This window comes from Hyalella azteca, unplaced genomic scaffold (assembly GCF_000764305.2).
Source record: "Hyalella azteca isolate HAZT.00-mixed unplaced genomic scaffold, Hazt_2.0.2 contig8375, whole genome shotgun sequence".
NCBI lineage: Eukaryota > Metazoa > Arthropoda > Malacostraca > Amphipoda > Hyalellidae > Hyalella > Hyalella azteca.
The window spans coordinates 69348-92523 of NW_025938470.1; the positions used below are offsets into that span (position 1 = coordinate 69348).

The window sequence follows — 23176 nt, forward strand, 5'->3', positions numbered from 1 at the left end:
ATCCTATCGCAGATAGGACAATAACAACACTTGTGAACAAAAATTATGGCAATCTAGAATGGACATTTACAATACTCATCTAGATTGGACATGACCAGCACTCCTCTATATGGAACATAAATAACACCGCTGTAGATGGAACATGAAAAACACTCCTGTAGATGGCGCAATAGCAGCACTCCTCTAGAAGGGGTATGAACAGCATTCCTCTAGAAAGGGTCTGCCTCACAGATCACCCGACGCATTTCACTGCACGTACCGTCGCCGAAGCGGTACATCCACACACAGCTCAGCTCCAGGCAGTTTTGCCTTCCAGGCTTGTTGGGTTCTGGCTCCCCAATGCCAACCTGTGCATAAAAAGCAAACAACTTTATTACTTTTGTTACATCAATGTTGCGAATCAGAAAAGGAAATATATATAATGTTTAAATTACCTTTCTTCCAGAAATATTTCATGATCCCGGATTCTTCAAAGTTTCGTATTATCAAAATTACTTTATTCCATTCCATGTTTTTATTTTTCTTATATATATACTATGTTTTAATACATTTCTAACTGAATTCATTGAACATTAAGTTTTGTCATAAGTTTAAGGTACATCCGTTGTTATATAGATTACTTCAGAAATTTTAGTTAAAAATCGTTTATTTAAATGTTACTTACTGATTTAATTTATAAACTGATCCGACTAGAAACCCAATTTAGAGTAAAAAGTATGCTTCTATGGTCAATTGATTTCAGGTATCAATTGATTTCAAATGTCTACAGTCGAGGAAAGTAACAATTGATAGGAATTTTATTCGTGTTTAAAAATTGAAATATTTAAATCGGTCAAAAATTAGTGAGTTAGCCAATGAAATAAGGCATTAAATAACCATATAATAACGCTCTATTCTATTGCAGCTAGGTACCGAAGAGATTTTTCATAAAAAAACTGTTGTTTATAATATAAGTTCGGTTTGTAGCTGCGTGACAATGACAAAGAAATTTGCGAAATCTTGTCCACGGGAGAACAGCAAATTATGTTTGCAGCAAGTTCTCGACCGCAAAGAGATCTTGTCCCATTTGCATATGACCCTAGCTTTGAGGTGAATTTAATGACCAAAATTACGCTAAGTAAATTACGTGACAATGCCACTAGCTTAAAATGATTATATCTCCAATATCTAGCTTCGTTAGATAACATTTCAATTCCATTGTTTGCAAAATCTGATATGCGTACGCATTTCCGACTTCGCAGTTTATTTTTATGCGAGTACTTCTTTTCAATATTTACGTGTCAGTATCCTTACATTTGCCCAGTAAGGCAGCCCCATGACCATCGGCGAACCGTCAACCCAGCGCCATTGCCCTTCCACCGCCTCATCTGAACCCCCGATCCAATAGTCGCTGTGTCCTTATCCAGAAAAGAGATACAAAAATATAGAGGAAATTGAATTAAATTTCGAAATATTAATTAGAATAAAACCGCTGCTGTTTTTCTAGCACTCACGATGTAAATGTCACTAAATTGGGAAAGGGGTGTTCTACAGAGTTAACACCTTCTAAAGGCGTTAGGCTGGTGGGGGTAAATAGAAATTAATCATTGTGTGAATTGGCCCCATTTTGATCTTAGATATATGCCGGTCTACATCACTCGCGTATTAAACCTCAACTTTACAGTTCTGGTCTTAGTTATCTTAATTAAATTTTACCGTGCAAGAATCATTAGGGTTTAGAAGGCAGTGGTGATTTTAAAAGATTATATATAACTTTTCAAACGGTTACCTTGTTCAGCGAGGTAGAGGGAAACCTTGTGGTACTGCTCGCAGTCGTCTAAAACAATCAGATCCCCACCGACCAACCCACACCGGGCACGAGCGTCATGCCAGGTGTATGTGGCCGGAATTATGTGAACACATTGAGTGCCAAGCAAAACAAAAGGAGGCACACAGAGACCTGCAGTTGAGTACATAGCCATGATGTTAAATGTGAAATGAATGAATGATATTAGATTATCAAATCTTGGAAGATGGATATTAGCTCCAGGATCTACCGAACTTTGAGAAGTCATTGTATAAGTTTATACCTCTTCTTGGCCTAGGGTCCTGCCGCTCGCGCTTTTAATCTGACTTTACCAAGTTTATTCCAAGACCCTACAACCTGTTTAACTGCAATGCTCATTGTTTCTAATTTTGCGCTTTTATCAGAACTATAGGTAGTCGTATAAGCGTTTTATATATACAAGCAATGTTCATGGAACCCTCTGGTACAAGGTGAGCCGGATGTCAGTAAATATCTATTAATGCAAGCGTCAAGTTCAATATGTTTTATGTCGCAGTAAGATCAGAATGAAATCAAGCATGATAGAATGTTAAAATTTCAGAACTAAATACAGACTGCACAGATATTTCATCATGTGTATTGAACGAAATTTGAAAGCCTAATTGGTTTTATTGAGCTGGATAGCTGTTAGTCTTTTAGCTTTAATTCGGTATGGTTCTTTTCCTCCTTCTTTTCGGATAATCTTGAAGCATATATTGAATTGTTTCACTTAAGTGCGGTAAATTTGTCTAAGATACCAACCTAATACTGAGAGCTACTCCTGAAAATTGAACAGTCAAGTCAAACTTACGTAAAAATTCATGATAATTTGTTGCGTAATTCTGACGTTTGCTTGTAAAACTTCTTCGAGGGGGATTAATTTGGCAGTTGACCGCACAAAATAACCAAAATCTAAGAACAAATTCCTCCATAAAGTGATTTGTCACTCCACTTCTATATTTAGGTTCCCATTCAAGGCCTCAAAACAGAAGAATTACTCACCAGCTACTGAAGGACTTGAACACACTGGATATATAAGGGCTGTACATGCGTTGTCTCGTAATAACCAGTTCGATGAACCACTTATATAAGCACAGTTTTGAGCTGTTCCACCCGAAGGTTCCGTTGCCAGATTGTCTACAGAATTCTGAGAAACATGTCTTACTAGAGGGAGCTGTTAAAAGTTTTTCGATAGAAATTTAAAAGCGAAGAAAACTACAAAAATTCAGCATTTCTCTATTGAAAACGTTTCAGAGACCAGTTCCATCGTCAGTTCGATAAATCTAGAACACAAATACAGTCAGAGAATTAATAAAGTTTGAAGTCATAAGAAAAAAACAAAAACAACAGATGTTATACCTAAATTTACAGGCAAATTGCAGAATAATAAAGAAATACCTAGAAATACCATTGAATTACAGTCTTAATTTCATGAAGATTTAATAGACAAATGTTATTCTCACTCATCTTATATTAGTGTTCGATTCGAAATACCCAAATAAAAATTATTGGCGGAGAATCGATAATTATTGGTAGCTATAGGTGGAAATTAAAGTGGAAGAGCACCGATGGCGCATCGATGGCGTATCCGGCCTACCCTGTCAAAATTTTCGTGCCGATTAAGGTCGTTTTAGAGGAACTATATTCGGCTTAGGGGTGAATCAGGAGCACCCTGTCAAAATTTTCGTGCCGATTAAGGTCGTTTTAGAGGAACTATATTCGGCTTAGGGGTGAATCAGGAGCAAGTCGGCCACGTAGGGTGTTTTGCTTCTATTTACCAGCCTCTTATGGAAGTCAATTGCCCGGTAGGCCAAATCTGCGTAATATGCTTAAAAAGAGCAGCTGGTCAAGCTTCGTCATGATGCCCCTGGTCAAACGCTGATGACGCTATCGCACGATCGGGCTGATCAGATGCTGAACAAGGTAAACGCACGAACAATCGAAGTTCCCGCCATACCCAGTTAAAATTTAGCGCAGGGAATAGAGCAGGCCGTCGCCGCCTCCAGAGCCGACGTAGAGACGCGACAGAGCAGCGATAGAGCAGAAATGTCCGCTTTAGAGACGATATCACCTGGGCAGGCACAGCGCTAATTAGCTTCTGAGCACCTGCCCAGGCGGCTCTGTCCTGCGGCCACGCAGCCCTCACGGAGCACCTCTGGCTCATGCCTGCTATAACCAGCGCAGCACTTGCCCCGAGTTGGCTCTGGCAGTGCACGGGCGTCACTAATTTTCATTTAAAAAAAAGCAGCCCAGGTGCTATATATATAGCTCCTGGCTATATATATAGCTCCTGGCTATATATATAGTTCCTGGCTATATATATAGCTCCTGGTTATATATATAGCTCCTGGCTATATATATAGTTCCTGGCTATATATATAGCTCCTGGTTATATATATATATATAGCTCCTGGCTATATATATATATAACCCCTGTCTATATTTGTAGCTCCTGGCTATATATTTATATACATATACATCCGAACACCTTACATTGTACAAAATCTAGGATAACTAAAAGGCCAGAAAAACATTTTTCTCATCAAAAAGACATTTATTTTTCCAACTTAACATACGTTCATACTGGCTTCAGTCAGAAAATTGCCTTTAGAAATAAGTGCATTGCAATCCAAAGCGCTGTTACAACGGAATATCAAGTTAGGCAGAGCTAAGATTATCAGTGAAAACGAACAGATTGAAAAATCAATTAACCGAAACATCCCTTGTCATAATAAGCTCGAAAGAAATGAGGCTGGGCGACCAAAAGTAATGAGAGAAACAAGGCAAGTCCAGCCTCAGAAAATTTCGACAGAACCAGATCTACGTGCTGTACATGTTCATCAAACGTCTCACTGAAAATAACTATGTCATCGACAAATGAATCTACGAACGGTAAGTCTCCAACCCAGTTAAAATTTAGCGCAGGGAATAGAGCAGGCCGTCGCCGCCTCTAGAGCCGACGTAGAGACGCGACAGAGCAGAAATGTCCGCTTTAGAGACGATATCACCTGGGCAGACACAGCGCTAATTAGCTTCTGAGCACCTGCCCAGGCGGCTCTGTCCTGCGGCCACGCAGCCCTCACTGAGCACCTCCGGCTCATGCCTGCTATAACCAGCGCAGCACTTGCCCCGAGTTGGCTCTGGCAGTGCACGGCCGTCACTAATTTTCATTTAAAAAAAAGCAGCCCAGGTGCTATATATATAGCTCCTGGCTATATATATTTCTCCTGGCTATATATATAGTTCCTGGCTATATATATAGCTCCTGGTTATATATATAGCTCCTGGCTATATATATATATATAACCCCTGTCTATATTTGTAGCTCCTGGCTATATATTTATATACATATACATCCGAACACCTTACATTGTACAAAATCTAGGATAACTAAAAGGCCAGAAAAACATTTTTCTCATCAAAAAGACATTTATTTTTCCAACTTAACATACGTTCATACTGGCTTCAGTCAGAAAATTGCCTGTAGAAATAAGTGCATTGCAATCCAAAGCGCTGTTACAACGGAATATCAATTTAGGCAGAGCTAAGATTATCAGTGAAAACGAACAGATTGAAAAATCAATTAACCGAAACATCCCTTGTCATAATAAGCTCGAAAGAAATGAGGCTGTGCGACAATAAGTAATGAGAGAAACAAGGCATTTCCCCTTAGTAAGTGCAAGCATTCTCATGAATATTTGCAGGTATCAGTTTATGAAATTACTTAGAAAAAAGGTGAAAAAGTAAGATTGATTATATAAAGGTCGCAGAAAATTACAGCAATAAAACCACATGGATTAAACAGACGCATCAAATTAGAGTTACTTATCAAACCAATATATATAGTATACCTACCGGTATATTTCCTTTATTGATTGTATAAAGATTGCCGAAATAACAGCAAGAAAAGCACATGGATTAAACAGTCGCATCAAATTAGAGTTACTTATCAAACTAATAAATATAGTATAGCTGCCTATATTTCCTTTGGCTCATTTAAAGTGAATCTCTTATAAGAATTAGAACGACCGTTCATACATGAGCTTCAAAGTTTTTCGAAAGCTAGTAATTCGTACTGCGCATGAATTACGTTTGAAGCCTCCAAGGAGGCCCGCACTTCTGGAGACACAGGAGTACAGCTCGGCCGAGAAGGCCCCGCTGGCGCTATCATCAATGGATCACATTCTTCCCCAGCGAAAGAACAGCCGTAATCCACTTCCTGCTGCAGTTGCTGAAACGGCTTAGCGGGTCTGCGGCGCTGTCCCCGGTGGTTCTCCCAGTCTCCAACGTTCTTGAGGATTGTCTTGAAAGCCTTATCGATTTCGGGCCTTGGATATCGTCCATAGGCCGTACGATCAATTGCGCCTGAAAACAGATCCAATTAGCATTGAGCAACATCGTAAATATCATTCAAAGATACAGACTTAGCCAAGCAACTCGTTACATGAAACGCATGTCATTGTTCATTCTGCAACGCATGTCACCAATTGAATTTATTTGGATCGGTGCATGGCATTGCCTCAGGTATAATGCTTACCAAACATCAGTCTACGCAGCATCAATAAATAAAGTGTAAGTAATGAGATTCTTTCGCCGAAATCGATGACTTTCAAAAAAATCTATGGACTTCTACAAAATGCTGCTGATTCAAATAAAAACACCTTAGACGTACCTCGAAGAACTTTATATACTGCGTGCTCCTTTAAACAGTTTTTCGTTTTCAACCGCTTTCCGTCCATGCCGGTGAAGCTGAACGTCACCGCGAGTGAACGCGTCATCACGCGCTTCATCGTGGTACGCAAGGTGGCCACGAGCGTTGCGTCATCGCACTTACAGAGAATCTCGTACTGGAATTGAGAGAATGTCATAAAGTGAGTTGAAATTTAAATTGCACTGAAGAGAAAACAAGTGATACATGCTTTCAACGACTCTTGAAAGTACTACCTACAACTGACATATATTTTGGATCTAGAAAAACAAGCTTTTCAGATCAATAATATAATTTTAATTGGAGGTTGAGTAAGAGTTAGATTCTAAATTCTATTGCGATACTTTGTAAAATACCAAAGGGTGACCCGAATAAAACTATGTTTGAAGAAGCACTAACAAGCACTTACAATGAATTCATTGGAGAGAAGAAGGCTCAATTCTTCATCGGTCGAGGCTGGCGCTATTTCTGGCGCTACTGTTGACTGCCATTTCGGCTTCTTCAATTCAAGAAGCTCCAGAAGAAGAATTNGCTGGCGCTACTGTTGACTGCCATTTCGGCTTCTTCAATTCAAGAAGCTCCAGAAGAAGAATTTTATTCTCCTTCCCAAACTCAACTGCCTTCTCAATCTTCTTCTCCATCGCCGTCAGGCGCTTCTCAAGTGCGTCACTCGCCGGTGACTGGCGTTCGCGGCGAGGGGGTTCGGTTTTGGGCTCACTCCTGAAAAACAAGCCAAAACTGCTATTATAAAGTAGAAGAAATTATATTAATTTACGAAAAACATAATGTAATTCAAAATAATTTTGTGCTACTTTTAACGGGTAGAAATAACAACAATATAATCATAGAACTTTGCAAGTATTTCAAAAAGTCAATTCTCTTCTTCCTTGAGCTTCATTGGTTGTGATGAGCCTAGTCTTAAGGTGCTTGGACACGGGGATAGTGCAGACGGCTAGTAAATCTGGCTAGTGTCGGTCGCTTGGTGACTATCCAGCTAGTAAGCCTGTACACACGAGGAGAGTATAAGTTGCCGCTATCTTCTCGTTCGCACCCGCCAGTGAGTCGTTAGAAGCCGTCGAGTGAGGTCTGTGAAGATGGATAGTGTGATCACCTTCAACAACTCGAGTCTGTGCGTCTTTTTTTTACTCCATATTCTAGCCCTTAAAAATACAGCGTCGAGAACAACTAAACCCTGACTAATAAGGTCTTCTTTCCATTTCAAAATACTCATTTCTCTCTTCCTTTTTATTGGAGTAACCATCATGGAAAACATTATACTTTAATTCATATTTTTGGTATATTTAAAAAAATGAGTGAATATCGTCTGGAATCCACTTTGTTGGATTCCTCTTAGAAACATTATCGTTCAAACAAGCCATGATTCACGTGACCCAAGATACTTCACAGGAGCGGCACAGATGCTCTCACCATGGCTGCATCAGCGCTACTAGCCACTTCTCCAGCCAAGATATCAACACATCGTTGTCTCTCTCGGCCGCGCCTCGGGCACTTGCCGGCGCATGCCTCTGAAGCGGCTGAACCCCTATACACGAGGATAGTAGCGTGGACAGTTCAAGCGCCGGATGAACTAGCGGCTAGTACTATCCCTGTGTACAGGCACCTTAAGTCACATAAATTAGCAGAGCTGGGCAGCGCTACTTTGAAATGTAGCGGCCGCTACCGCTACATGCTCTAAATGTAGCGGGCGCTGCCGCTACCGCTACATTGTTCTTAAATGTAGCGCCGCTACCGCTACCTCTGTAGCGTATTAGTATGTAAGAAACGACACCAGGATAAAGCCATGCAACGTGTACATCAGTGTTGATAAATAATAAGCCAAAAATTCTTACAGTAAAGGGTTAAAACTCAGATGTCGCTTGAAGATTGAGTCTGCGCCTGGCTGCTTGCGGTGTTCTCGTGGACGGGCTCGGGGTATTAGTGATAGGCTGCACCTCCAGTGAACCTTGAATAAAAAAAAAAGAAATGAAATTAAGTTACACAATTGTTCTTCCTTGGTGAAACTTCATAATTCGATGATGACCTTTTAAGAAAGCATTTGACATGGGGAAAAATAGGGTGTTAACCTATACGGATCACATACGCTGAATTAATTTTCTAAACATTGCTAAACGTCTCATCCGTCGTAAGATGGTGACCACCTTTAACCACGTCCACACGCGAAGAATTTATTGCTGTAAGAGTAATGTAATCATATGAGGAGCAACAATATAGGGTTGCACTGGTTACCTGCCTGGGTTGCATCTTTAACAGCCATGAATTCAGACCATTCTGAGCATCTAGTCACACCTGTCATAATACAAATCTATAATAGAATCATAATTTTGTCTCAATTATTGCAAATATTTCATAGTAATCTGAATCATAGGAATACATTTTTAACTTTTTAAATAAAACCCGGGTGGCATGTGCAATTAAAAAAACGGGGTTTTTTGCAGCCCTGCAACAATATGGCACAAATAAAAGTAAGATCATTGAACTAACTAAAAATTATAGTTATATGATATACCAAGTTCTTGGAAAGTCTTACCACAATGCTTCAGAAAGCGGGGGCTGCGACGTGGGGTGACACAAGCCCTCTTCCTCTTCCTGGGGCTTGGCGTCTGACTAGAAGAGACTGCAGCTTCAAAATAGCACTCAAATCCACGGAACCTGAACCTTGCATGCCTTTCAGTGCAGAAATCTGCTCACGTGACGCAAGTGTGAGATCGTCAGGCAGTGTACAATCCTGCTGCACGGGCACATCGTGGTTGCTGGGGCTGAACATTTCCGAGTAGATGGTAACGTTCCCGGACAAGCCCCCAAAATATGTAAGCGCGACGGCTATACCTGCCGCTCTTACTTCAGCGCCGACCAGACAAACGAAACTTTATCCATGCAGGGAAGTGAACTTTGGTAGTCTGACGATTTATTGGTAACACAGGCACTGGTAAGAACACAGAATAAACTCGAAATGAACCCAAAAAAGCCACAAAATAAACCCAGCGGATGGCTCGTACACTGAAGCTAACTACCGTGATAACTGAGTTAGGTTCTGTAAACAAAGAATAATAAATTTAAGATGTAGCAATAATAGTTAATCCTAACAAAATTACTATTCATAAATATAAAAACTTGAATTTATATGTAATAATATAACTTCACAAATATCACGCACAAATTTACATGTCACAATAAATAAGGTCACAGAATAAAGGTTCACCAACAGTGAAGTGCAAAGTTCTTCACGACTAATAAAATGAAAGTGACGCGCTTAGGATGATCAGGATGAACAGGCTTTTTCTCTAAATGAAAATGCTAGTAAAGATCGAAATGCAAAAACATTATTGGAAAAATGGATACAAATTTAACAGAACAAATATGAGGAATAACTGTTGAATGATCGCAAAAAAAATTATAAGGAAAATCGCGGTACAAAAATTAAAGACGCATGAGGCGCGGCTACATGGTGACCACCTTTAACCACGTCCACACGCGAAGAATTTATTGCTGTAAGAGTAATGTAATCATATGAGGAGCAACAATATAGGGTTGCACTGGTTACCTGCCTGGGTAGCATCTTTAACAGCCATAAATTCAGACCATTCTGAGCATCTAGTAACACCTGTCATAATACAAATCTATAATAGAATCAAAATTTTGTCTCAATTATTGCAAATATTCCATAGTAATCTTAATCATAGGAATACATTTTCAACTTTTTAAATAAAACCCGGGTGGCAGGTGCAATTAAAAAAAACAGGGTTTTTTGCAGCCCTGCAACAATATGGCACAAATAAAAGTAAGATCATTGAACTAACTAAAAATTATAGTTATATGATATACCAAGTTCTTGGAAAGTCTTACCACAATGCTTCAGAAAGCGGGGGCTGCGACGTGGGGTGACACAAGCCCTCTTTCTCTTCCTGGGGCTTGGCGTCTGACTGTCACTCGAATCATACTGACGAGAACGCCCACCAACACGATTCACTGAAACTGCAAGATAAGGAATCAAAGATATCTAAATTAATAAGATGTAATACTCTATCTCATCTATACTTGATATTTGATTCTGAAAATTTTAGGTGTTAGAAGTGATAGATCCAATACTTATGAACATATTTTGTACTGATAATTACCAATTATGGGATCAAGGTATGCCCAGGGTTGCTCTGGTCAGGGTTGCAAAAAACCCAGGGTTTATATAAACTGCCCAACCCACAAGGATTTTATTAAAAATAGCAGGATATTACTAAAAAAAACAGGGAAAATGGGAAAATTGGTATGTAATTTCTTCAATTATAACATTTATATCTAGCTTAAAATAATGAAATTTATAATCATAACTCCTGCTTTAAAGTTTATTCCTTTGTTTTAGATTACTATCAAATATTTGCAAGCATTGAAAAATTTGTATTCCCACCCTTAGTTAAAAAATAGGTTGGGAATTGAGAGAACAGAAAAACTTGTCATGTGTCACATGTCGTAGAAACGGCAAATAAATTTAAATGGATGTATTGAATCAATTAATCCAATTCTTTGCTGTTATCTTATTTTGCAAACCTTGTAATTAATATGGAATTAATATATATGTACATGTAATTTGAGACTAAATGGATATTCCTTGGTAACTTCTATATAGTATAATTGTGTTGTGTTGTTTAAGACCATAAAATGAATTTGATGGATTAATATAAGGAAGCTTTCTTTGAAACCAACTTATCATTCCCAAGGTTTTAAAAAACCAGAGTTTTTACTGTAAAAAACCAAGCCTGGGCGGGTAGGTGGGCAGCTACCTGGGCAGGTACCCACCCCCACGGTTGCACTGGGTACCAACCCAACCCTGGCAATGGGTACCTGGCTGCCCAGGTACCTGGGTACCCACATAGCCACCTGGGCTAGGATTTTTTGAGTAAAAAACAAGGGTTTTTTCAATAAAACCTGGGTGTGTAAGGCACTTTGAAAAATCTTGGACTTCGCAGTCGCTTAGCCTTGGAAAACTCGCCACCCGCTGCGCCGTGGGCCCCACCATCTCCAAATTTTCGGTGATGTACTCCGGGAAACTGTTAGAAACTATCTTATTTTCCGGAGAGTCATAGAAGTGAAATAACTGGGTAGATAGGTCGGGATAGGATATATTTTGAGCACAAATACTATGTCGGGAAATTCCCCTGTGTAACTCTGTCTGAGCTACATATTTTGGTGTGGGAGTATAGGACTATATCTCGTGTAAATCGTGCTCTGCAAAATCTGTCCGATTGTATTAGACTAGATTCTTCTATAATATAGTAACTATAGAATTTATCTCCATGTGTTGTCATTGCTCCTTTGCTAACTAGTTCGCTGTTCTGACATTGAGAACCGTAAATCAATGCGCCGGTTACCGCCACTCTGGCAAAAAGCAACCTGACCAATTTCTAATTTATATCAGAAGATAGAAAATCGATGAGTTAACTCATAAATTTAGGACGAAAGTGGTATTTCAGATTTAAATTCGCGGCCAAGTAGAAATGATTAAAGGCCTCGAAAAGAGGTATATAATAGTGAGAATTAGGAAGTCTTCGACTTTATAACAAAACTATTCACAAATCAAATTATTCAAGAGAACAGAAAAACTTGTCATGTGTCACATGTCTTAGAAACTGCAAATAAATTGAAATGGATGTATTGAATCAATTAATCCAATTCTTTGCTGTTATCTTATTTTGCAAACCTTATAAATAATATGGAATTAATATATATTTACCTGTAATTTGAGACTCAATGGATATTCCTTGGTAACTTCTATATAGTATAATTGTGTCATGTCGTTTAAGACCATAAAATGAATTTGATGGATTAATATGAGGGAGCTTTCTTTGAAACCATCTTATCATTCCCAAGGTTTTAAAAAACAAGAGTTTTTTACTGTAAAAAACCAAGCCTGGGCGGGTAGGTGGGCAGCTACCTGGGCAGGTACCCACCCCCACGGTTGCACTGGGTACCAACCCAACCCTGGCAATGGATACCTGGGTACCAGGTACCCTGGTACCTGGGTACCCACATAGCCACCTGGGCTAGGATTTTTTGAGTAAAAGACTAGAGTTTTTTTAATAAAACCTGGGTATGTAAGGCACTTTGAAAAATCTTGGGTTTGTCATAACCATGCATATGCTTGCTAGAGTTTATTCTTGCATTGAATAAATGCATTATTCTCATATTGCAAAAATTATTTGTACATGCAGCTACATGGCTTCAAGCTTACTGCTTGCAATGTGTTGTGGCAGCACTTTTCACCATCAGTCAAGTCCAAGATTAAAATAAAAATTATATTAAAAGAAGAGATAAATGAATGGCAAATTACTCACGAAGAGCTTCCATTTTGGCCATAGATTCTTTTTCTGATGCCTCGCTGGCACTTATTTCTCCTTGTAGCATCTTACGTTCAGCTCTGTGGTAATCATCTGGAGAAATAGAGCTTTGTTAAGAAAATAAAGTATATTTGCACAAAACATAAATTAACTGCACTGCCTCATCAAATGTAGCACAGTAATCAAATTTCACCACAATTATATAGAGATTTTGCTGTAAATATATCCTGGAAAGTTGAATTGGAAAATGTTACAGCTTGAAATATAACAATAACTGGGTAATGTCGTTCCATTCAAAAACTAGAATTTTGAAAAATATTTATGCAATATTTTTGAAGAAAGTAATTATTTAACAAATTAAATGAATTGTAATTACCTGATGTTTCTGCTATTTTCTTGACAGCATGAGTAGTCCATGTTGTGAAGTCTTCAAGACCATCCTTTTTTGCATTAGACAAGACTTCTCCTTCACTAGGCCAGTGGCACATAACTCGGCCATTTTTTTTAATAACCAACGTTTCGGCACTACCTGCCATGACTTATCATAAAAATACAAACCTACAAATTTTTTAAGATTTTCAAAATCCATTTTAAATTTAGTTCAGCAACTTCAGGCCTAGAACACTTTTTCTGCACGAAATTAGAATCATTTTTCCATAAATATTTTTAATTGGAACACATTTGGGTTTTTGTAATTTTGAGAGTCTATAGATGCCTACATTGACAGAATCACATGGGTTTAAGAATGCCGAGTCTTTTTGATGGAAAGTTGAAACCAAGATTTCTTCTGACTTAATTCTATTTATGAATCCAATCTCACCATTGCTCAACAATACACCATTGTCTTTCGACATCACTGGATTGCTTTTAAACTGTAAATGGCCTAGCCTTACAGATTTGAATGAACTGTCTTCCAATGCATTGCAGGGTTTGACATAGGGCCTACCAAGTACAACTTCTTTATGGGCCCTTGTTTTTGACAGTTTTGTATTATTAGTTCTCACAATGTTCTTGGTAATCTGTTCAAGCACTCGATTCCTACCTCTAATACAACCTTTGATTTTAGAGCCTAAAAAAGTTTCAAAAGGAAAGCAGGAAATCAAGTCCAATGGTCCAAAGCGTTCATAATCATCAGGTAAGTGGATGAGATTATGGACATTGAATGAAACAAAGCCAAACCCATATACTTGTTTGCTTTCTTCAACAAAATCAGTTAACAATTCTCTTACTGCTGGCATGTTTGCATGCTGATTAGGACTTAATAGTATCCTCATAGCAGTGCAAAATTTCAAGAAGTGGATGTACTGAGCTTCAGGTAGTAAATTTTTTAAAATATAGACTCCTGCATATAATAGAAATAGACGAAATTCAACAGCTTTCCAGTATGACAATGTGTGCATGCCTCCGCTCATTTTCCTAGAAAATTCAGATGGTAGAGTCAATGCAAAGTCATCGATCCTTTGATCAAATAATTCCTTGCTGTTTACACTGAGGTGGCATTTCTTTTCGTTTGTTTTGCTGCTTTTCCATCTATACAACAGCCGCCTCATCACTCCAAGGCAACATCCATGCATGTAGTCAAGAGGAAAATCTCGCACCATGTTTATTTTCAAACCTAAAAGTGGTGAAGGTTCTATAGTAGATTTGTGATGGTTGGGATGTTTTCTGTCTCTGAAACTTGAATCCGTTCTCAATTCAGAAGTGGTGCTGTCAAGTGTAACATGCCCTCCAGAATGGGAATAGATACCTTTCTGAACACAGCGTTCACAAGAGTAATAACTGTTGTGATTAACAGTATTTTTTAAATCAGACCTTGCTGGGGCATCACAAACAACTGCTTTAATCACAACTTTCACAGTATGAGTTAAACAGCACAGGCCTTCAGTTTCAAGTGATTTAAAGTCAGCTTCAAATTTTTTCAGAAATAAATGAGCAGGCGGCATTTTGTTTGACCTTGAATTCTCCGAGACATAAACACCTATGACAAAAATTTTCCCTACTAATTCTTCAAAACGAACCAATATTGGGAATGCATGAAAACGCCTACTGTCATGGAACAACGGTATACCGTCAATGTTAATTATTGCATTAAGAACAGTAATAGGTTTGATTTTTACATTGTCTACATCTGCTATAAGACACTGTTGCCAGGTTTTACAGTGAACATAGCGGCCACAATGCATTAATTCTGTTTCCGTTTCACATGTATTCTCAATTCTCCCCAAGAAAGTTTGAGCTGTTAAAGGCACCCATGGGAAGTACTTGTTGAAAGATTTTAAAAGCCGAGCTACTGAGGCCCCAGAGACTCCAGTATCTGATTCTAGGTAATCTCTGATTGAAGCTTCCACTTTATCATCTGAAGTTAACTTATCAACGTCTCTAACATCCTCCAACTCGCTGTCACACTCGCTGGAACTTTCTTCACCACTTTCTCTACTATTCAACGGTTCAGCGGCTACGGGTTCATCAGAATCATCTGAAATATCTCTTGGTTCACTGTTTTTTGTAGCACTCGAGTGACTCGACTCAGCCGACTGTTCATCGGCAACGGTTTCATTCAAATTCTCCGCCATCGACGAAATATTTGCTGCATCACTCCTATCCGCTATAGCAGATTCACAGATTTTATCTGAATCATGATCACCAATGAAATGAGCCTTCCTTCTTCTCCGCTTTTGTCTATCTGATAGAGACTGGTATGGTCGTTTTCGTTTAGGCCTATCCATTGCACGTTCACTGCGCCACGGCTACACCTTAAACACCGAGAGGAACGACGTTGTGAGGCTATTCCAACGGCCGGGGACCGAGCACTTTACCCGATACCAAGAATTTGTTTTAAACTAATTTTTCGAAGTCTTTTATATTTCGTGACATGGCACTTAATCGGATTGTAAAATTTTCAGAGATGATGTAACGTCGTTTATAGTAAATTATGACTTGATTTGAACCGTTTTTGATAATAATGCTCAGGATTTAGGGGAAAGCGGACACATCTTTATTACCCCAGATCGTGCAAAGTCGTTTCGTTGTCGTGAAGACGAAAACCATGTAATAATCTTAGCTTTGATAGTGCAATTGAGAGATAGTTGGTTAATCATTAATAAATAATAGTACTAAAATTGATATAAAAATAAATTTCTAACACTCCCGTACCAATAATGTGATCTAGAATTCTCAATTGGACACAATAACGCACTAAAAACGACGAGCAAAGGTAGTATCATGCCTGCAGTCCCCTCTTTGCATGCCATGTATCTTTTACGTATAGCATAACTTACAAATTAACATAAAACTGTAATTAAGTAGTCAAGATTTATAATGCTGTCATGTCTCGAAATCACCCTGATAGGTACGGCCTGCATATGCGCTTGGCTACAACTCCCTGCCGGGCGACCTTTCTCGCTGCGCTGCCACAGCGCCGTTGCCCAGCTCTTGAATTTATAATGCTGTCATGTCTCGAAATCACCCTGATAGGTACGGCCTGCATATGCGCTTGGCTACAACTCCCTGCCGGGCGACCTTTCTCGCTGCGCTGCCACAGCGCCGTTGCCCAACTCTTGCCGGGCGGCCGGAATTTATCCTTGTATCAGCCCAGGTGCAGCGCTGCTTTAGAGATAGATGGCCGGTTATTGTTTCACGGCTCCGTTCTGCTAAAGCGCGGCAGGCCCGTCCAAGAACGGCGCCGGTCTCGTCTCAGAATTTTAACTGGGCAGGAGAGACTGCAGCTTCAAAATAGCACTCAAAACCACGGAACTTGAATCTCGCTTACATTCCAGTGCACAAATCTGCTCACGTGATGGAAGTGTGAGATCGTCAGGCTGTGTACAATCCTGCTGCACGGGCATGTCGTGGTTTCTGGCGCTGAACATATCCGAGTAGATAGCAGTAGATTCCCGGACAAGCCCCCAAAATATGTAAGCGCGACGGTGACTTCCGAACGCTCTTACGTCAGCGCCAGCCAGACAAACGAAACTTTATCCATGCAGGGAAGTGAACTTTGGTAGTCTGACGATTTATTGGTAACACAGGCACTGGTAAGAACACAAAATACTCGGAATGAACCCAAAAACCCAGCGGATGGCTCGTATACTGAAGCTAACTACCGTGATAACTGAGTTAGGTTCTGTAAACAAAGAATAATAAATTTAAAATGTAGCAATAATAGTTAATCCTAGTTATTCCTAACAAAATTACTATTCATAAATATAAAAACTTGAATTTATATGTAATAATATAACTTCACAAATATCACGCACAAATTTACATGTCACAATAAATAAGGTCACAGAATAAAGGTTCACCAACAGTGAAGTGCAAAGTTCTTCACGACTAACAAAATGAAAGTGACGCGCTTCGGATAATCAGGATGAACAGGTTTTTCTCTAAATGAAAATGCTAGTAAAACCGAAAGACAAAAACATTAATGGAAAAATGAGTACAAATTTAAGACCAAAAATATAAGAAATAACTGTTTCAATGATCGCCAAAAAAATTATAAGGAAAATCGCGGTACAAAAATTTAGAGACGCATGAGGCGCGGCTACAGTGTCGTGTTGGGTGTGATGGGTGACGTGTTAGTCAGCTAGACGCCGACTAACGCTGATTGTCGCGGGTGAAAGCCATGCGAAGTTCTGACCAAATGAAAACTTTTTTTTCCTTTTTTTGCTTTGGTGGTCACGTTGTGGTTGCCCGCAGGTGGCCATGTTGCTGCAGTCGCAGCAATGCTGACCCATGCTAAGCCTAATGTTGTGGTGGTGGACATGGATGCCGCGGCCCTGAGGGGGGCGCCGTGGAGGGCGCTCGTGGCGGCGGCGAGGGGCGTGGGGGTCAGGCTGGTGCTCCGCCCCCACGACGTCTACGTGCCTCACGACGACCTCCTCCAGCCGCTGCACGGCAGCGGGTAAGAACCTACAGGTGCATGTAAGAACCTGTGGGTGCTGGTGATGCCGTCACGGTTCTTGGGTTCAAACTTACGGGCTTTTGAATGAATAGAGGAGGGGAGGGGGTAGAAGGATTGCTGGTCCATTACAATGGATTGCTGGTCCATTACAACGGATTGCTGGTCCATTACAATGGGTTGCTGGTCATATTCATGCCTCGCCTCATCCTCCTGGGGGACAGGGTGAGGCTGATGAGGTTCGAAGGCTGCGTGGGCCCCGCTGGCGTCCCCAGCCTCGCCTCATGCGTGGCCCGCGGCGCTTGGCTCGACATCCACATGGCGGCGCCCCTGGACCTCAGCGCCCTCGGGGGGACATACAAGGGCTTCTGTGAGTCTTGCCCAGCACGGGGGGCGGCACCCCTGGGCCCGTGGGCGCCGTACAATTTATTGTAATGTTTGGTGATTATTCGCCAGGATAATCACCAAATAAAAAATAAACACACAAAATAAACTATTACATAAATAAACTTTATTTTGTAGTAGTATATATATTATATAGTTTATATATACGATATATAAAATATTTCAACAACATCATATTTGCTATAATGATGTCATCCTAATAATATCATTATAATGATGCTATAATGTTTGTAATTTGTTTATAATATCCTCATCATTTGACCTGCGCAGGGGTGTACACGCGCCCCCTCCCGCCCTCTGGCCCCTCCTCCCCCACGTGGCCGCTGCCCCCATCCCCCCTGCCATCGCTGTACGTGGAGGGGCCGGATGAGGGGTCCTGGGGGGCCGTGGCCCACACCATCACCTCCCTCGCCCCCCATGGCAAGAGGTGCGTAGCCCCCCGTCCCCTGCGGGGAGAAATAGAGTTCCATTTGTTATACATCGTATAGTTATATACACTATAGTATAGTTATATATAGTATAGTTATACATCGTAGTGAAGTTGTTCGTCTGGAGGAATGACACTGCAGTTTGTGTGCCCAGGTTTTTCGTGCTGGCGCTGCGGGGCTCCAGGCTGAGCGCCGCGCAGCTGCCGCCGCTGCTGCGGGCGCTGAGGGGCGAGGGCATCACGACGCTCGACGTGGGCGACACGCACGCCGAGGTTAACAGGTGAGTGGACGGCGTCCACTGAACTGTGGGCCAATATTCCTATATCACTAGATGATATAATGACTATATATAGACTATAGTTATATTATTGAAGTGTTATTGCAATTGATGGCCGCCGCAAATAAAACAAAATGGCGGCCGATGATGATTGACCACCCACTCAGATGGCGGCCAATCATTGGACACACCCAGTCAAACAGGTCTTGATCGATTGATGAAGATTAGGGCGGATCGATGAAGAAATTAATGCAGATTCTTGCTTGATCGACTAGGGCAAAACCCCATTTGAAGTGGGCAACGGAGAGGGCAATGTCGCGGGGTTCAACACCGATTATAGAGGAGCTTTCTAGGCCCATTGAGCGAAGATCGTCGAAGTTTCTGCACCCGATAATTTTTTGAGTCGAATAATCTGCATTGAACTATGTCGAATCTTAAGTAGTTGAAGCCGAATCTGCATTAATCGACGTCGAATCTTCAGTAATCGACGTTACATCTTCATTAATCGATGTCGAATCTACATTAATCGCAGCCAATTCTTCCTTATTCGATGTCAAATCTTCCTTAATCGGTGTTAAATCTACATTAATCGTTGGCAAATCTTCCTTAATCGTTGCCAAATCTTCCTTAATCGATGTCAAATCTTCCTTGATCGATGTAAAATCTTCCTTAATTGATGTAAGATCTACATTAATCTCTGTGGAATCTTCATTAATCGATGTCGAATCTATGGTATTCGATGCTGAATATTAGCAGTTTTCACACCCTACTATATCAAAAATATTGAATTCTACTCCTGTAACTGAACATAATTTTACACGACAGTTCAATGAAAAGCAGACCAATACAATACAATTTACTTTCTTACTCTTGCTTTGCTCTTCTGCTTTGAGGCCTTGGAAGGTCTCTTGAACAAAAAAGTGGAGCGACATTCTTTGTGGAAGAATTCGTTCTTAGATTTGGATTATTTTATGCGGTCAACTGCCAAAATAATCCCCTCGAAAGAATTTTACAAGCAAACCACAAAATTACGCCAAAATTTATCATGAGTTTCTACCTAAGTTCGACTTGACTGTTCAATTTTTAAGAGTTAACTCTCAATATTAGGTTAGTATCTAAGGAAATTTTATTGCACAAAAGTGAAACAATTCAATATATATGTTTGATGGTTATCTAAAAGAAGAAGGAAAAGAAACCATACTGAAGGAGAGCTAGAAAAACTTAGGCATTCAATTAGGCATTGAATTTTCGACGCACTTGCACCCCCATGACCCACTTGCACCCCCATGACTTTCGTTCAATACGCATGATAAAATCTTTGTACGGTCTACGTGTTTATTTCTGAATTTTTATCGTTTTATCTTGATTGATTTCTTTCTGAACTTACTGCGACATGGTACATACTGGACTTGAGGCTTGCATCAATAAATATTTAATGACATCCGGCACACCTTGTACCTCAGGGTTCCATGAACATTGCTTGTTCTACATAATACGCCAACGTTAATAGTTGCATGGCAATATCTATTGTTCTGATATTAGCGTAAAGTTTGAAATCATGAACATTCTAGTTAAACAAGATGTAGGGTCTCGGAATAAACTTGATAAGGTCAGATTGAACGCACGAACGGCAGGACCCTAGGCAAAGCAGAGCTAATCTATGTAATGACTTCTCAAAGTTCGGCAGGTCCTGGAGCTAATATCATGTTCCAGGATTTGATAATCTAATATCTTTCAGGCATTCCATATTTAATATCATGGATATGTATTCCATTACAGGTCTCTGTGTGCATCCTTTTGTTTTGCTTGGCACTCAATGTGTTCACATAATTCTAACCGAACACTACCCCTGGCACGACGCTCGTAGCCAGTGTGGACTGGTCGGTGGGGACCTGATTGTTTTCGACGACTGCGAGCAGTACCACAAGGTTTCCCTTTACCTCGCTGAACAAGGTAACAGTTTAAAAAGTTCAATATAATCTTTCAAAATAAACTCTGCCTACCAAACCCTAATGATGCTTGTACGGTTAAATTTAATTAAAATAACTGATAACGGAGCTGTGAAGTCGAGTTTTAACATGCAAATGATGAAGACCGGCATCTAAGGTCAATATGGAGTCAATTCGTATCATGATTAATTCATATTTACCCCCGGCTGCCTAACGCCTTCAATACGTTGTTAACTCTGGATAATATTTCTTTCTCAATTTATTTACGCTTACATCGTGAGTGCTAAGAATACAGCTGCGGTTTTAATCGTATTAATATTTTGAAACTCAATTTGAAACTTTTCTGAATAAGAATACCAAGACTTTTGGCTCGGGGGCTCAGATGAGGCCGAGGAAGGGCAGTGGCGCTGGGTTGACGGTTCACCGATGGCCATGGGGCTGTCTTACTGGGCTAATGTAAGGATACTGACTAGTAAATATTCAAAAGAAGTACACGAATAAAAAAACTGAAACTCAAAAATGCGTATCCATATCATATTTTGCAAACAATGGAATTTAAATGTTATCTATCCAAGCTAGATGTCGGTGATGTAATCCTTACATTACAGGATAGTGCATGGCTTTGTCACGTAGTTCACATCGTAATTTTAGGCATTCAATTCACCTTTCAGCTAGGTTTATATGGAAATGGAATAAGTTCTTCTTGCGTTTGCGAACTTAATGCAAGCATAACTTGCTGTTTTCACACGGACAAGATTTCGCGAATTTTTTAGCCTGTTCAAGCAGCTGCAAACCTAACTTATTTTAAAAACAACAGTTTGTTTTACGAGAAATCTATTCGGTTCCTAGCTGCAGTATAAAAAAGTTATTATTTGGTTATTTCCTGCATGATTTGATTTGTTTAACTCACTAATATTTGACTGAGACTTCTATTTACATGCAAGCATAAACTTCCAATCAGAAGTTACAGTTCCTCGACTGTAGATATATGAAATAAATTGATATCTGAAATTAATTAACTAAAGAAGCATTCTTTTTACTGTGAATTGGGTCTCCAGTTAGATCAGTTTTGTAAATTAGATCAGTAAGTTATATTGAAATAAAATGTTTTTAGTTAAAATTTCATGCGCAACGCATATAACGGCTGCATCGCAAACTTATGACAAAACAGAATTTTTAAAGAATTAAGTTAGAAATGTATTAAAAAATACGGTATACACGAAAAAATAAAAACCTGGGTTGAAATGGTCATTCTGGTAATACGAATCTTTAAAGATTCCAGGATCATAAAATATCTCTGGAAATACTGTAATTGAAACAATGTATATTTTCATTTCTGCCTGACACCATTGATGCACGAAAAATAATGGAAGATGTTCGCTTTATTTTACACAGGCTGTCACTGGGGAGTCAGAACCCAACAAACCTGGAGTGGAGAACTGCCTGGAGCTGAGCTGCGTGTGGATGTACCGCTTCAGCAACACGCTGTGCAGTAACGTGCGACGGGTGATATGTGAGGCAGACCCCATCTAGAGGAGTGATGTAAAGGCCCCATCTAGAGGAGTGATGTTCTTGCTCCATCTAGAGGAGTGATATATATGCCCCAACTAGAGGAGTGATGTATATGCCCCATCTAGAGGAGTGATGTATATGCCCCAACTAGAGGAGTGATGTATATCATCAGTAGATGCCCCATCTAGAGGAGAGATGTACATACATGCCCCATCTAGAGGAGTGATGTATGTCATCAGTAGAAGCCCCATCGAGAGGATTGACGTATATGCCCCAACTAGAGGAGTGATGTATATCCCCATCTAGAGGAGGAGGAGTACCTAAGTCCCATCTAGGAGGGGTACTGTTCATGGCCCATCTAGAGGAGTGCTGTTCATGTCCCATCTAGAGGGGTGCTGTTCATGTCCCATCTAGGAGGGGTGCTGTTCATGGCCCATCTAGAGGAGTGCTGTTCATGTCCCAGCTAGAGGGGTGCTGTTCATGTCCCATCTAGAGGGGTGTTGTTCATGTCCCATCTAGAGGTGTGCTGTTCATGGCCCAGCTAGAGGGGTGTTGTTCNCGCAACTTACATGGCCGCCTCCAACTATTTATTTAAAAAAAACCTCGGCGGTATATCGCCGAGATTATTGCCTCTGCACTACCATACTGCTGTCTCTTATACACATCTAGATGTGTATAAGAGACAGCTAATGGACGGAACTACTGGACGGAACTACTGGACGGAACTACTGGACGGAACTACTGGACCTAATTACTGGACCTAACTACTGGACGGAACTACAGGATGAAGCTACACGACAGACGCACCGTGAAATTAGTCATTAGCAAATTATACATATTTGATGTAAC

At 40.2% G+C, this 23176-nt stretch overlaps 2 protein-coding genes across 3 annotated transcripts; one reads left to right on the forward strand and one right to left on the reverse strand.

Annotated features, from left to right (window-relative positions):
• Positions 1-5670: 5670 nt before the first annotated feature.
• Positions 5671-13744, reverse strand: LOC108683111. Of its 2 annotated transcripts, none has more exons than XM_047881614.1 (6): positions 9061-9119; positions 8363-8475; positions 7068-7232; positions 6922-7003; positions 6477-6651; positions 5671-6169 (listed from the first exon to the last, which is right to left on the reverse strand). In XM_047881614.1, the coding sequence occupies exons 3-6, from the start codon at positions 7151-7153 to the stop codon at positions 5850-5852; spliced, it is 663 nt and encodes a 220-aa protein (XP_047737570.1). In that variant the 5' UTR covers positions 7154-7232; positions 8363-8475; positions 9061-9119; the 3' UTR covers positions 5671-5849. The 2 variants fall into 2 exon arrangements, with proteins under 2 accessions (XP_047737570.1, XP_047737571.1); XM_047881615.1 differs by lacking the exons at positions 5671-6169; positions 6477-6651; positions 6922-7003 and adding exons at positions 10436-10505; positions 12857-12952; positions 13236-13744 and having other exon boundaries at positions 7052-7232.
• Positions 13745-17569: 3825 nt separating this feature from the next.
• Positions 17570-22873, forward strand: LOC125178263. The gene is made up of 7 exons (XM_047881613.1): positions 17570-17759; positions 17981-18126; positions 18432-18588; positions 18744-18869; positions 20605-20819; positions 21168-21271; positions 22211-22873. The coding sequence occupies exons 1-7, from the start codon at positions 17581-17583 to the stop codon at positions 22346-22348; spliced, it is 1065 nt and encodes a 354-aa protein (XP_047737569.1). The 5' UTR covers positions 17570-17580; the 3' UTR covers positions 22349-22873.
• The last annotated feature ends 303 nt before the right edge of the window (positions 22874-23176 follow it).